The sequence below is a fragment of the Microtus pennsylvanicus genome, chromosome 18, assembly GCF_037038515.1.
Source record: "Microtus pennsylvanicus isolate mMicPen1 chromosome 18, mMicPen1.hap1, whole genome shotgun sequence".
Lineage (NCBI taxonomy): Eukaryota > Metazoa > Chordata > Mammalia > Rodentia > Cricetidae > Microtus > Microtus pennsylvanicus.
The window spans coordinates 2033625-2048389 of NC_134596.1; the positions used below are offsets into that span (position 1 = coordinate 2033625).

The 14765-nt window shown below is 44.2% G+C and overlaps 1 protein-coding gene across 1 annotated transcript; it reads left to right on the plus strand.

The window, feature by feature from the left end:
* Positions 1-5210, plus strand: Klk6 (kallikrein related peptidase 6). Its single transcript, XM_075952753.1, has 5 exons — positions 1-55; positions 516-672; positions 2186-2436; positions 2838-2974; positions 5052-5210. Exons 1-5 carry the CDS (start codon positions 1-3, stop codon positions 5208-5210), a joined length of 759 nt encoding a protein of 252 aa, XP_075808868.1.
* The last annotated feature ends 9555 nt before the right edge of the window (positions 5211-14765 follow it).

Here is a 14765-nt window from a genome sequence, read left to right on the forward strand (position 1 = left end):
ATGGAGAAGCTGGTGGTGAAGATGCTGGCCATGTGTTTGGCTCTTGCTAACCCAGGTGATAAAAGGATCATAGAAGGGGGAGATGGTGTGTGGGTGGATGGGTATGGTTGGCAGATGGTAGCTGAGGGCATCGGGATGAGCCCTGAGAGGACTGGCCAGGGAGAAGTCTGGAAAGGGGGTTTGAGGACGGAGATGCCTAGGCGTGGTGGCACATGCCTTTCACGCCTTCAATCCCAGCACTCGGGAGGCAGAGGCAGGCAGATCTCAGAGCTGGAGTCCAGCCTGGTCTACAGAGTGAGTTCCAGGACAGCCAGTAGTACACAGAGAAACTCTGTCTTGAAAAGCAAAACAGCAACAACAAAACAAAAAAAGGAGGAGTGGAGAGAGGTAGAGTAGAGGGATGGGAGGCCGGACTGGAGGCGAGGATGGGGTTGGGGACCGGCTGGATTGCGGTGCGTCTCAGGAGGGTCTAGGCTCTCTGAGCTCTTCTCTCACTCAGACCCTCTTTCTCTCAGCCTGGACGGAGGAGCAGGACAAGGTGGTACACGGTGGCCCCTGTTTGAAGAACTCTCATCCGTTCCAAGCTGCCCTCTACACCTCAGGCCACCTGCTGTGTGGTGGGGTCCTCGTTGACTCACAATGGGTGCTCACAGCTGCCCACTGCAAAAGACCGTGAGTGTCTCTTTCCTGGAGAAGTGAATGGAGGGGGATCCAGAGGGTACCGGGTACGTGCAGACTTCAGGAGGGAGGCAGACCTGAGCACTCACCATCCTGTAAGCACATTTGATCAGCCAGGGTAGTCATGATTCCAAGACCCTGAGGGATATCCAGATTTGCTGATACTTAACACTCTTGCAAAAAAACAAAAATTATGCGACTCTTGCAAAAAAAATAATAATGAGACACTTGTGTGTAGTCTATGGATACCCTCGCGGGAGCTAGAAAGGAGGTGGTGATGTGATGCAGGAGCCGGTGGAGTGATTGCCCTGGGTTCCATCCCAGCATCTCCCAAACTGGGCCCGATACAGTACCACTGTAGTCTTCTCGTTTGAGAGATAAGGCAGGAGAACCAGAAGCACAAGCTGATCCTCAGATACACAGGGAGCTTGAGGTCAACTTGGGCTACAAGAGACGTTCTCAAAAAACAAAAGCAGGAGCTGGAGCAATAGCTCGGTAGTTAACTTGCTTCCCAGTCATTAGAAGCGAACCTTGGATCCAAGCACCTGTGTCACATGCCAGACAGCCTGAAAATGCCTATAACTCCAACTCAGAGGGATCCAAAGCCCTTTCCTGGCCTCTGCACATGCAGGCCAATACACACACACACACACACACACACACACAAATCAAATAAAATCTTTAAAAAAATAGGATTGGAGAGATGGCTCAGTGGTTAAAAACACATGCCTGCAGAGGACCAGAGTTCAGTCCCAGCATCCGCATGGCAGCTCACAACTGCCTGCAACTCCAGCGTCGGGAGATCCAACACCTTCTCTGGCCTTCATGGGCACCACACTCAAATGCACATGTGAGCCCCACCTACTCACACACATAATTACATAAAAAAGTCTTAAAAATAAATTCATAAATAAAATTATTCTTAGATAGATGCTGCATGAGTAGTTGTTAAACTATTTTTTTGAGGAAAAGATAGAAAGAAAAAAATCTGTATATGTTTAATAGTGACACATTTCCCCATACATATCCAGATGTTCATTTATTAATAGTTTTGTGTGGGTGCACCTCTGAAGGTCCCAGGACGATTTGTGGGATCAGGTCCTCTCCTCGCCACCTTTATGTAGGTTCCGGAGGCTGAACTCGGGTCATTGGCTTCTGCAGCAGTCACTGGACCTGCTGAGCCATCTTGTACATCAGGGTGGCCTCACACTCATAGAAATCCCCCAGCATCTGCCTCTAGAGCGCTGGGATTAAAGGTGTGCCCCGCCATGCTCGGTGCTGCCGTGGTTTTGATCTGTGGTTAGTAGAATCTGTGTGTAGAAGGTGCAGCTACAGAGCTAAATGTCAAGCTGTGCCACAGGAAAAGAAGAAAAATTCTAGAGGAATGAGTTTGCCTTTGACTGAGCTGGGAAAGATCAAAGGAGGAGGGAGGAGTAGGGCAGATGGTCTCTCTGGGCCTCAGGTGAAGCCCAGCGCTGTAGGTGATTCCTAGCTGCTTCCTCCCCAGGAATCTGGAGGTGCTCCTGGGGAAACACAACCTGCGGCAAACAGAGAATTTCCAAAGGCAGATCTCTGTGGATGAGACAATTATCCACCCCCGATACAACGCCAACACCCACGACAACGACATCATGATGGTGCATCTGAAAAATAAAGTCAAATTCTCTCAAAAGATCCAGCCTCTGCCCTTGAGGAGAGACTGCTTTGAGGAGAAGAAGCCTAGCTGCCAGATCCTCGGCTGGGGCAAAATGAAAAATGGTTAGTGAGGGGAGAGGGTTGGCGGGGGTCCTAAGGATGGACATGGATGGTAGATGGCGGGCCATGAGAAGATGCTGATGGAGAGGACCAGCAAGTGGGTTTTGTATAGTGAAAGATGGAGGGAGGAGAAGGTTGAGGATTTGGACCGAATATGGATGGATGAATAGCATGGAGAAGATGGCCACAAAATGAAAGGCAACTAAGAATTCATGGAGAAGTAATGACTAGTCAGGACGTCAGACCAATAATGATGGGGGACAGGAACAATCAGGAGATGGTGTCAAGGAAGATGGATTCCAAGCATGAGAGAGAAACAAAAATGGAATCAATAGGAGATGGGGGGAAGGGCAGCGAAGACACGAGAGAAATGGCTCCCATAGCCTGGCCCGTCTCCCTCCTAGGTGACTTCCCAGACACCATTCAGTGCGCTGATGTCCAACTGGTGTCCAGGAAGGAGTGTGAGCGTGCCTACCCTGGTCAGATCACCCAAAACATGGTGTGCGCAGGTGACAAGAAAGAAGGGAACGATTCCTGCCAGGTGAGTATGGGAGCAGAGACGTGAAGTCCACAGCAAACAGGAAGACAGAGACACAGACCGAAAGGAGTGGAGCAGAGGTTGAGAAAGCCAGCTGGGAGGGCACTGGAGGACAAGACGGGGGAAGAGACTCCATCTCACATAAGCAGAGATGGATAAAAAAGAAGCAAGCCAGCTTGGGGCTAAGAGGATGGCTCAGCCTGTCAAACACATGCCAGGCAACTATGAGGACCTAAGCTGAAGGGCATAATGGCGTGTGCTTGTCATCCCAGTACCAGGGGACAGAGACAGGCAGATCTCTGGGGTTCCCTGGCCAGCCGACCTGGCCTAATTAGTGAGCTCAGGCCAGTGAGTGACCCTGTCTCAGAAAAACGCAGCAGATGATTCCTGAGGAAGGATGCTAAAGTCGACTGCTGGCCGCCCGTGCACACGAACACTCACACACACACACACACACACACACACACACACACACACACACACGACACCCAGCAGAAACAGGAAGTTTAGATGCGAGGACAGAGAGGCAGACACCAAGAGCCAGACACTACAATGGCTAGGCAAATATGGGTGAACCTCGTGAGCCTGAAAACTTAAGAAACAATTCCAGTAAATGGTCACCTTGGCTGAAGTTTTGAATAACTGGAGAGACTCAAAATCGAAATGGATGCTACAACGAGCCATCTTTCCTCAGAACTGGTGCCATGGAGCCCACTTGGAAATGGCTGAGCTCCAGATGAGAGGGCATTGCAGCTGCCAAGAGGGACTCTGCGCTGATCCCTCAAACCCCGCAGCCGGGCTCCTGCTGTGGTGCTCACTCACAAGCCCTAGCTTGTCTCCAGACTCGGAAATCCTTCTGCATCAGCCTCTGGGATGACAAGCATGCGCCACCACACCCACCTAGTTTCCAATACCTTACCTGGAGAGTCCCCAACTATTAGCCTTCCAGACACTTTTTGTGCCAGAATGACTCTAGACCACGGAGGGCTGAAATCAACATACCAAGAAAGCAAGGGTGGGGGTGAGCAGGCCAAGAAAGTGAGATGGTGATTTGGGAGCAAAGAAAGAACAGGTAGACATGGTTGGCCTGGGAACTAGGGGTGCAGAGCATTAAGTTTTTGTCTCCCTCGTAAGTTCCTGCCTTCCCCACCTTTCCCGCTGATCTTAGCATTTTTGCCCCCCCTTGTTCTCTCTCTCTCTCTCTCTCTCTCTCTCTCTCTCTCTCTCTCTCTCTCTCTCTCTCTCTCTCTCTCTCTCTCTCTTCTGTCCTGTGATCTCTTCCCGTAGTGATGAGAAGCATCTACTCATCCCAGACAGGGAACAAGCAACTGACCAAAAATGGCACCAAAGTCCAACTTGGTGAACCAAAGAATTATTGAGATAATTTACAGGAGTGGAAATGACTCACTCCAGCATGGGTGAAAACTCTCCAAAGTCAGAGCTGCAGAGCACACTGCACATCCTGCAGGCAGCTCAGCAAGCTGGAGACTGTCTCTCTTTAGCAGCTGAGGCAGTCAGAGCCTCTTCTGGACAGCTCACCTTGTCTGAGAATGACCCTCAGTAGTTCTTACTGCTTATATAAACTTGGAGGAGGTTTGAGTGCATCTGGTCAGTTTCAGGAACTTCTTGATACCTTTGTGTTGTTTGTTTATTGAGTTTTAAGGATCTTTGCTGTGGGATGGAATAGGTCCTACCATCTTTCCTCTCAGGTGGATGGTTTATCTGAACACGGTCTCTCCCACCTGTACCTTTATGGAACTCGGTGTCCTTGGGCACCCCATCTACCTTTGTCTTTTACTGGGAACTGAATCCATGTTCTTAAGCATGATCAGCAAGTGCTCTATCCACGAGGTACACCCCACTTTTACTTTGAGACAGGGGCTTCCTATATAGGACAAGATAACCTTAAATTTGCAATCCTTCTGCCTCAGCATCTTGAATAGTTGAGATGACAGGCATACACCACCATACCAGTCTTTCCTTCCATCTCTGGGTTTCTCTAACTCTCCTATTCTACCCCATTCCTCCTCTCCCTTCTCATCCTTCCGTGTAAGTTTCTGATTTTCTTTCTTCCATATAGGGTGATTCTGGAGGGCCCCTGGTATGTGGAGGTCATCTCCGAGGCCTCGTGTCATGGGGTAACATGCCCTGTGGATCAAAGGAGAAGCCGGGAGTTTACACCGATGTCTGTACCTATATCAGATGGATCCAAAACATCATAAAAGACAAACGGCTCTGACATGAGATATCCCCCGACCCTGGCTGACTACAGATTCTCCCTCCCTGACACCCACCCTACTCTCAGAACCATCAGATGCCCAGATCTGACACTGATGCTTAATAAATGTAGTGACCCAGAGCACAGACTGTTGCTAACTATACTTTGCTCAACCATTGCATCCCAGGGAGATTGGAGGGCATAGACTACAATCCTACCCCCACGGGTGTGGTTAGCAGAAGGAATCCAAATGTGGTCACTTACTGTCTGAGCACCCTTGGGATGTGTTTTCCTTTATAGTGTGAATGTTCTCATTTGTAAAACTGGGATATTGTAGAGCTGGAAAAATGCTCCGTGGTTAAGAGCACCTACTGCAGAAACAAGGAGTGTTCGTTCACTTCTACCAGTAAAAGTTCACAAGGAATGCTTTTCATTATTCCATTCTGCACCTTGGAAGCCTAGCCATGTCCACTGCTCTATAACCCAATCTCATATCCACCGTGGACTCCTCTGCCTTGTTCTAGCCCCTCAGAGATAATCTCCTCAAACTCTCTGTAGTGGCATAGTACAGGTGAGAAGCTAGGGTCTGCCCCTATACTGAGGCAGAGGCCGAGAGTGGGCTAGTGACTCGGAGTGACTCTCAGTGCTGAAACTCAAGGGTACAGTGCTTTGTGTGATTGCTTGGTTTGGTTGTGTTTACGTGTTTGTTTGAGACAGAGTTTCTCTGTATAACCCTGGCTAACCTGGAACTTGCCAGTAAGCTAGGCTGGCCTTGAACTCAGAGATCCACCTACCTCTACCTCCCACCCCAGAGTATTGGGATTCAAGGTGCATGCCACCACTGCCCCGTGTTAGGAGTATAGTGTTCTCAAAGGCAGAAGACACAATTGCTTCCATATTAGCTGAGGATCAGAGGAACCTTACAACATTCTTTTTGATAGGACATAGTTACTATTTCAGATACAACATGACAATTAATTTTTATTTATACCTTTTTTGGTTATTTTTGTTTATGTTTAGTTTGTATAAATATTAACTATTTTAATGAATCTATCTGGGTCATGATCAGGACCATGGAAATTCCAAATGTAATGCCAAGATCGCCATGGCTGTTGGTGGAGGAGGGCTGAGGGCTGAGAAGAGTCCAAGCAGACATGGAGGCAGGACAGGAAAGTGTCTGTAATCTTAGTCACTTCAGTAGCAGCAAAAATAAGGAGGTGAAGCCAGGTGTGGTGCACGCCTTTAATCCCAGCACTCAGGAGGCAAAGGCAAGTGGGTCTCTGTGATTTAGAACCCAGCCTGATGTACACAGTGCGTTCCAGAAAAATCAGACAAACAAACAAAAAAGAATGTGTGAGGATTGTGCTATTATGGGAGGGTAAGAGTGATGGGAGATGTCATAAAGGACCTCGGGTACCAGCATCTGAGATGATGACCTTCTTCTGAAAATTAGACCAGCCATATGCGGGGAGCCAAAGGGAAGAGACCGTAACTGTGGGATGTGGGAGTAGTTTTGGTGATGCTGCAGGGAAAAAAGGGGTGGAGCTAGGACTGAGAGGGTTAAAGAAAGGTGTCTGGGTGTGGAGGTTGGCTGGGTACCATGAGCAGTAAGGAAAACCTATGTAAGAGCTTCTGGAGACCACACTAGACAATGGAAGCCAGGATTTGAAGCAGGAAAAAGAGGTGACACAGGAGATTCAATCAATGGGAGATGACATGACTAAGGGACAGGCAGGGGAAACTGGGCTTGACTATGAGAAATAAAAACAAAACAAAACAGGGTCAGAACTGAGTCAGAATCTTGATGGAGGAGGGTTATCTGTCTATGTGTTATTTTCATTGGTTAATAAAGAAACTGCCTTGGCCCTTTTGATAGGACAGCAGCTTAGATAGGCGGAGTAGACAGAACAGAATGCTGGGAAGAAGGCAATGAGGCAGAAGATACAGCTCTCCTCTCTAAGATAGACACAGGTTAAGACCCTTCCTGGTAGCCGGGCGGTGGTGGCGCACGCCTTTAATCCCAGCACTCGGGAGGCAGAGGCAGGCCGATCTTTGGGAGTTCGAGGCCAGCCTGGTCTACAAGAGCTAGTTCCAGGACAGGAACCAAAAGCTACAGAGAAACCCTGTCTCAAAAAAAAAAAAAGATCCTTCCTGGTAAGCCACCACCTTGTGGTGCTACACAGATTATTAGAAATGGGTTAAAGCAAAATGTGAGAATTAGCCAATAAGAGGCTGAAACTAATGGGCCAGGCAGTGTTTAAAAGAATACAGTTTCCATGTAATTATTTCAGGTAAAGCTAGCCGGTGGCAGGGAGCTGGGAGGCGGGAAGCGGCCCATTGCTCTTACTACAGAATCTTAAGAAGTTTTATAGCTTTTGAGACAAGGACTCAGGTAGCCCAAATTGGCCTTGAACTCATTATGCAGCCAAGGATGGCCTTGAACTTCTGATGCCTCTGCCTCAGTCTACTGAGCACTCAGACTATGCTCAGTTTTCTGTGCAGTGCTGGGTTCTGTCTTAGTTAGGGTTTTGCTTGCTGTGAAGAGACACTATGACCACAACAACTCTTACTAAGGAAAGCACTTACTTGGGGCTGGCTTGCAGTTTCAAAGATTTAGTCCATTATTGTCATGGTGAGAAGCGTGGCGCCGAGCATGGTGCTAGAGGACCTGAGAGTTCTACATCTTGATCCACAGGCATCAAGAAGTGAACTGACTATGAGCTCAAAGTCCACCCCCACAGCAACATACTTTCTCCAACAAGGCCACAGCGTCCAATAGCGCCACTCCTGAGGGTCAAGCATTTGAACGCACGAGCCTATGGGAACCATTCCTATTCAAGCCACCACACTGGGGAACGAGCCTGGGGCTTTGTACATGTTGGGCAAGTTCTTTGCTAAAGCTCTGATCTAAGAACCAAAGAAGTGCTAATCTTATAGACAATTCACAAGGGGGAAGTTGCTGACATTCTGAGTGAGTGGGAGGATAGAATGGTGACAGCCAGGCAGTGTCAACCAACACCCAGTAAAACATTAGGAACAGTAGAAATAGTCATGAAGCTGACCCAGAGCCACCAGGAAGAACACAGAAAATGGGTGTTAATACCAGGGTCCGCTTCAGCTCTCTGAGTGGGCTCGCCACTCTCCCATTTACCCAGGAGCATGCTTATAGTTTGGGAGGATGCATCCGTGACCACCATGGCAGGGGTCAGGCTGGGAGGCAAGCGGGCAGGGCACTGGAGCAGAAGCTAAGAACTTATATCTTACTCAGCAAATTAGAAGTAGCAACCTCAAAGCTCCACTTCCATTGACATACCTCCTCCAACAAGCCCACGCCTTCTAATCCTTCCCCAAACACTTCCACCAACTGGGGACCAGGCATTCAAATATATGAGCCTATGGAGACCATTCTCATTCAAACACCACACTCCACGTACTTAAGCCATTAACGCAGGATAACAGAAAGTTTGAGTAGAGTGTGAGCAATTTAGTGAGCCCTGTACCCAAATAAAAAGTAAAAGGAGGATAGGGGTGCAATTCAGTGCAGCCCCTGCCTGGAACCCCCCAGTTAGAGCATGAGGTGTGGCTCAGAGGCCCTGCCTGGAATCCCCCAGTGAGGGGCTGGGGTGTGGCTCAGAGGTAGAGCCCCTGCCTAGAATCGCCCAGTGAGAAGCTGGGGTGTGGCTCAGAGGTAGAGCCCCTGCCTAGAATCGCCCAGTGAGAGCCTGGGGTGTGACTGGGTGTAAAATATCTGCCTGGCATGTTTGAGGTCCTGGGTCCCCTGCTTTCCCATGATCCCCCTTAAAAATATCAATCAATAAAAATGGCATTATGATCACAAAAACATAATAATAGCCATCTTAAAATACATATTCATCATGTGGGCAGAATTCTATGTGTCAACTCATTGGGGCCTGTCATGTCTGTGTTGTGTGAACCATAACTCCTCCCAGCTTAGAATCAAAGAAACTGAGGCACAGGGAGGGTCCACAGTTTGGGTCCAACTATTTTCCACACTGAAGCTGTCTTCCGATCTGTCACTTTTTATAGCCAAGTGTGAAGTTTAGATCAGGCTTGTACGTTAGTTGGGCGTCCGTTTTTAAAGTGGAATCTCCACACATTTGATCTCTACTCGTATGCCAAGGAGAATTTGCCTGTTCTAGGCAGTCTTTAACTTTAGCTTGAAATGTGTAATGTTTGATCTGGGATTTCTTGTTTTTCTCTTGTCTGTCTTTGGTGTCACTATAGATGGAAATCGGGGCCTCACACACCTTAGACAAGAGCATCACCTCTGAGCTGTATCCCTTTCCCTGTGACACGAAATTTAAAAGCCTGTCGGGGGGAAGAGTGAGCATGTCCACGAGCATGAGTGTAGGTGTGTACGTGCCAAGGCTCTCTTGCAGAGGTTCGAAGACAAACTCGGGCATCAGTCCTCATCTTCCACCTTCTTTGAGACTGGGTCTCCGCCTCTGTGTTGCCAGCCTAGCTGACCAGTGAGTGCTCAGTCTCATCCCACCAGGAGTGCTAGAATTATGACACATGCTACCATGTCTGACTTGATGTAGATTTGAATTCAGGACTTTATACATGCATAGCGAGTACTCTACCGCCTGGGTCATCTCCCTGTACCCTAAATAAATCTCCTTTGTTTTTTCTTGTGGCTTCACCAAGCTGCACTCCCAATCCTTCTAATGTAAATTTTTTTGTAGTTTGTAGTTATGTCAAGTTTATATACAGTATTAGGATATTTGAAAGAATGCAAGATCAGTCATATTTCCAAGTATAATATACTTGGATAATAAACCTTACAGATATCTATATTTTTGGTCTAAAACCTAAATGACTTCCACACTGGGTGTGTTTCTTCCAGGAGTGTAGTTTAAAATGTTTGAAGGTGTCTCATTAATTTAGTTGATAAATGAGACAAAACAGTATTGTAACAATCTCATAAAAGTAAAACTATAGGGGGCTATAGAAATGGCTCAGCAGTTAAGAGCTCTGGCTAATCTTCCAGAGGACCCAGGTATGTCCCACCATCCACAAGGTGGTTCAAGCCTGTCTGTTACTCCAGTTCCAGGGGTTCCAACACCCTTACAAGGCATATATGCAGACAAAACACCAATTCACATAAAAATATACAAGTAAATAATTTTTAAAGGTGACTAATAAAGTTCTATAAAACTCACACGTGGTTTTAAAAACTGCACAGAACACTCAGTAATAGAGTACTCAGCCTCAAACAGAACCTCTACATTACCACTCATCACTCCAAGGCTCAGGGAATTTACAGAAGAGGAAGCAGAAATATTTCAAGAGTCAGAAAATGGGCAGGAGTGTCAAGAAATAGTATCTTCTAAGCAAGAATGGCCACTGAACTCATGAATTTGTAGACAGCCTGTCTACATATTTTTTAATGGAGAAATACCATTCTAGCAACTTAAAAAAAAGGACTCATTCATTAAGAAAATCAACTAGACAAACCCTATCTAAACTAACTAAAAGACAAAGAGAGACTATCCAAATTAATAAAGTCAGAAATGAAAAAGGGGACCCAACAACAGACACGAAGGAAATCCAAAGAATCATTAGGTCATACTTTTAAAATCTGTACTCCACAAAACCAGAAAACCTAAAAGAAATGGATAATTTTCTGCTAGGTATCACCAAAGTTAAATCAAGATCAGATAAACAATTTATATAGACCTATAAATCCCCAAAGAAATAGAAGCAGTTATGAAAAGTCTCCCAACCGAAAAAAAAAAAGCCAGTCAGCTTTAGCAAAGAACTCTACCTGACTTTCAAAGAACAACTAATTCCAATACTCTTCAAATTATTCCACACAATAGAAACATAAGGAGCATTGCAAAATTAATTTCATGAAGCCACAGTCACCCTGATACCCAAACCACACAGATTTAGCAAAGAACGAGAATTATAAACCAATTTCACTTAAGTTCATTGATGCAAAAGATACTCAATAAAATACTCAAAAATCAAATCAAAGAACACACATAAAAAAAAATCATCCACTGTAGTCATGGCTAACCAGGTCCACAATAGCCTGGAATAAAGGATAACAAATATTTATTTAGGGGAAAACTCACAATAAGGATAGAGAGCCGTGGTCCTCTGTGGACACTGGAAGCTGTGAACAGAACTCTGACCATCTCCCAAGACAGCGAACACATTTTTTTACTTGCACTCTTTAGCCCATGCATAGTACCTCGGACCACACCCCAAAAGGCTATTGGCTGAATGAATTCCCTCCCCTTTATGTCTAAATAAGAGGGTTCTAAGCCTAACACAAAACTATATACAATAAGAACAAATACAAAGTATTGTCCAGGGAAAAAAAGGCACAAAAAAAACACACAAAAATACGTAACTACAAGCAACATGAACAACATCAAGAAAGAAACACATGCTAAACGTCCAATCTAAGGTGATTAGCAACAGAGATTATTTCAATAGTTGTCCTATACTGAGAAGTCTAAGTCTTATCCTAAAAATAGTCTTCAACCCCGTCAAAGACCTGAGAAGGAAAATAATATTACCCAAGTAAGCAGGAAGTACAAGCAAGCTACTTCCAAAAGGTGTAAGAAATGACAGAAACAGCTGACTGCCTGGGAAATCACCCGAAGTCTCATTTGCAACATTGGGGTAACCAACTTTTGTGAAGGCCTAGAGTATCTGACAGACCATTTTTAGAGGCAGGAAAACTCTAAAGACTGTGCTACCCTCTCTTGGCAAGGTTTGGCAGTCTGTTTTGCTTGTATCCTGCTTGTCCAGTTTGAACAGCATGCATATTGAAGCAAGGGAAATTCTTTGCCTAAAAGCCGGTTTTGTCAAGAAAAAAAAAGCAAGCTGGAGTGTCTTTGGTGCCCAATTCTCTCAGGAATAGATAAAATTTTATAAAGTGGAACACATCCAATCTGCCAGATTTCATTCCTTTGAGTACCCTTGGGTTACTTCCCACAGGTAGTGGTGTTTGACTGTATAAAAGAGCAAGTAGGACATTTTATTATAATTTCCTTGGCATGTTGCCATGTGATGGAAAAGTCCTTTTTCAAACTTTTGTTATTGGCATGATTTTTTTTAAGAAATTTGGAGGCCTTCAAGCACATTTGCAATCAATAATTGATTGATTTCTTCATTACCTTGTGCTAGAGGACTTGGCAGACCCATATGGCTCAGATATGTGTTATGTGTATGTAATGATGCCTATTCCTGATTATATCTTGTACCTGAATAAGGAATAAAGTCAATTCTGCATCATCTGGTAAGAATTCAATGGTTTCAGTATACAAAAGAACTCTTTCTGCATATTGTAAATTGGTAACTCTGTTCAGAGGTTCTTTAAAATCCCTTAGTGCCACCATGAGAATAGCATATAATTCTGACTTTTGGACACAATAATAAGGGTTTTGCTCTACTTTATTTAAGTTTTTTTTAATTTTTAACCTGCCTTTCCTAATTTATTTGCATCAGTATAGAATGTAGGGTCTCCAGTTATTGGTGTGTCCCACACAATGCAAGGAAGGAACCAATTCATTCTCTTTATAAATTTAATTCTCTTAATTTTGAGATAGCTGTTACTAATCTCTCCCAAAAAAATTATTACAAGCTCTTTGTCAGGGTTTTTTTTAAAATAATTTGTGAATTTTATTATTATTAAAAGATATTATAACTTTGTTCAGTCTGTTTTTGTTAATTAACAAAGTCTCAATTTTTATGATTAACTCAGATACCTTTTCAATAAGTTTTTAATTTTTATTTGGTTTATGTAGGGGAGTTTGGAGGGTAATATGACCAGAATGTAGTTAAGATTTGGATCCACACAATCCACATGTGCCTTTTGTAATTTTTAAATTAAAAACAAGTTATTTTTTTTCAGCTTCAGATAATAATTCCCTGGAACTATTTAAGTCTTTGTCACCATCTAAGGTTTGTTTAAAGTACTCAGATCATTAGTACCCACCCCAATAGTGTGTCATAGATGGGGAATGCCTCCTTGCTATCTTTGGATGTCTTTAAGAGTCTGTAATCAACCTAACCTAATTTGCACCTTTTGGGGTCTAATTTTCTGTAAACTTATTTTATAACCTAAATATTAATAGAACTGCCTCTTTGTATTTTTTCAGGAGTAATTTGTAATCCCCAATAAGGCAAAACTTTCTTTATTTCTTCAAACATTCTCTCTAAAGTATCCATATCTGAATCAGATAGCAAAATGTCATCCATGTAATGGTAAATTATAGATTGAGGAAACTGTATACATATCATTTCCAATGACTGACTTACAAAATATTGGCACAAAATGGGGCTATTTAACATTCCCTGTGAATCTTCCACTGATATCTCTTTGCAGGCTGAGAATTATTATAAGTAGGAATTGTGAAGGCAAATTTTTCTCTTGTCTTTTTCTTGTAAAGATATAATAGAGAAACAACCTTTTAAATTAATAACTAGAAAAGGCCATCTTTTAAGCAATGGGGAAGGCAAAGAAATTTCAGACTGTAGAGAGCCCATTGGCTGAATCGCCTATTAACAACGCTTAGATCTGTTACCATTCTCCATTTTTCAGATTTCTTTTTAACAACAAATATAGGGGAATTCCAAGGGCTGGTTGATCTTTCAATGTACTGTGCATCTAGTTGCTCCTGTACCAGCTGTTCTAAAGTCTGCAGTTTCTCTGTTGTTAAGGGCCATTTCTTAACCCATATAGGTCTCTTAGCTAACCATTTTAAAGGTAGGGCTTAGTAACTTTGAGAGTTCACCAGTTGTTGTCCTGTGTTTTTGCACAGCCTGAATGGTCCGTGACTTTTTTTTTTATAGTGTCTTATAATATCCTTCCCAGAAACATGAATTGGTTTATGGTCTGTTTCTGAGACTAGAGGAATGTTAATCTGGCCATTCCATTGCTGCAACAGATCACAACCCCACAGATTCACTGCTATATTAGCCACTTAAGGCCTCGACTTTCCTCTCTGCCCTCCTGGTCCTAGCATTAAACCCATCTCATGGTTTGTTTTACCTGAGATAGAGTTCCAGTTCATAGGAACTGAACATCTGCCTCCTGAAGAGGCCAATTCTGATGCCAAGATTCTAAAGTAATAATAGTCACATCTGCACCTATGTCTAATAATCCTTCAATTATAATGTTATTTATTTGTATTCTCAGCTTTGGTCTTTGATAATTTATAGATGTCTGCCAAAATATATGTTTCTAGATTCTACTGGAATTTTTTATTCATTTTCCAGAGCAGTATGGTTTTTAACAAAAGGCACTGGATTTTCTAATTTTCCTCAGAAAATGCATCCTCCACAGTGACCAGGAATGACTGGACCATGTTCAACCTGGGTGCCTGCATGAGGCCTCCCAAGGAGTTTCCAGATTGTAACAGGTTGCCTTGTTTGTCTCTTTTTGGTCTACATTCATTGGTTCAATGTTGGACTTTGCCACATCTTCTGTATAATCCAGAAGGTTGGGCCTTCTATGTGGGTCATTCCCTGAAGAAACATTATTTCTAGGAATGTCCTGTCTACAATCCCTTCTAAGATGTTTCAACATATGAAAAT

Excerpts from the sequence above, each read along its gene's own strand:
- Klk6 (XM_075952753.1), top strand. The coding sequence starts at position 1 with ATGGAGAAGCTGGTGGTGAAGATGCTGGCCATGTGTTTGGCTCTTGCT. Across the intron at positions 56-515 it reads TTTGGCTCTTGCTAACCCAG|CCTGGACGGAGGAGCAGGAC; the intron begins GTGATAAAAGGA and ends TCTTTCTCTCAG. Across the intron at positions 673-2,185 it reads GCTGCCCACTGCAAAAGACC|GAATCTGGAGGTGCTCCTGG; the intron begins GTGAGTGTCTCT and ends CTTCCTCCCCAG.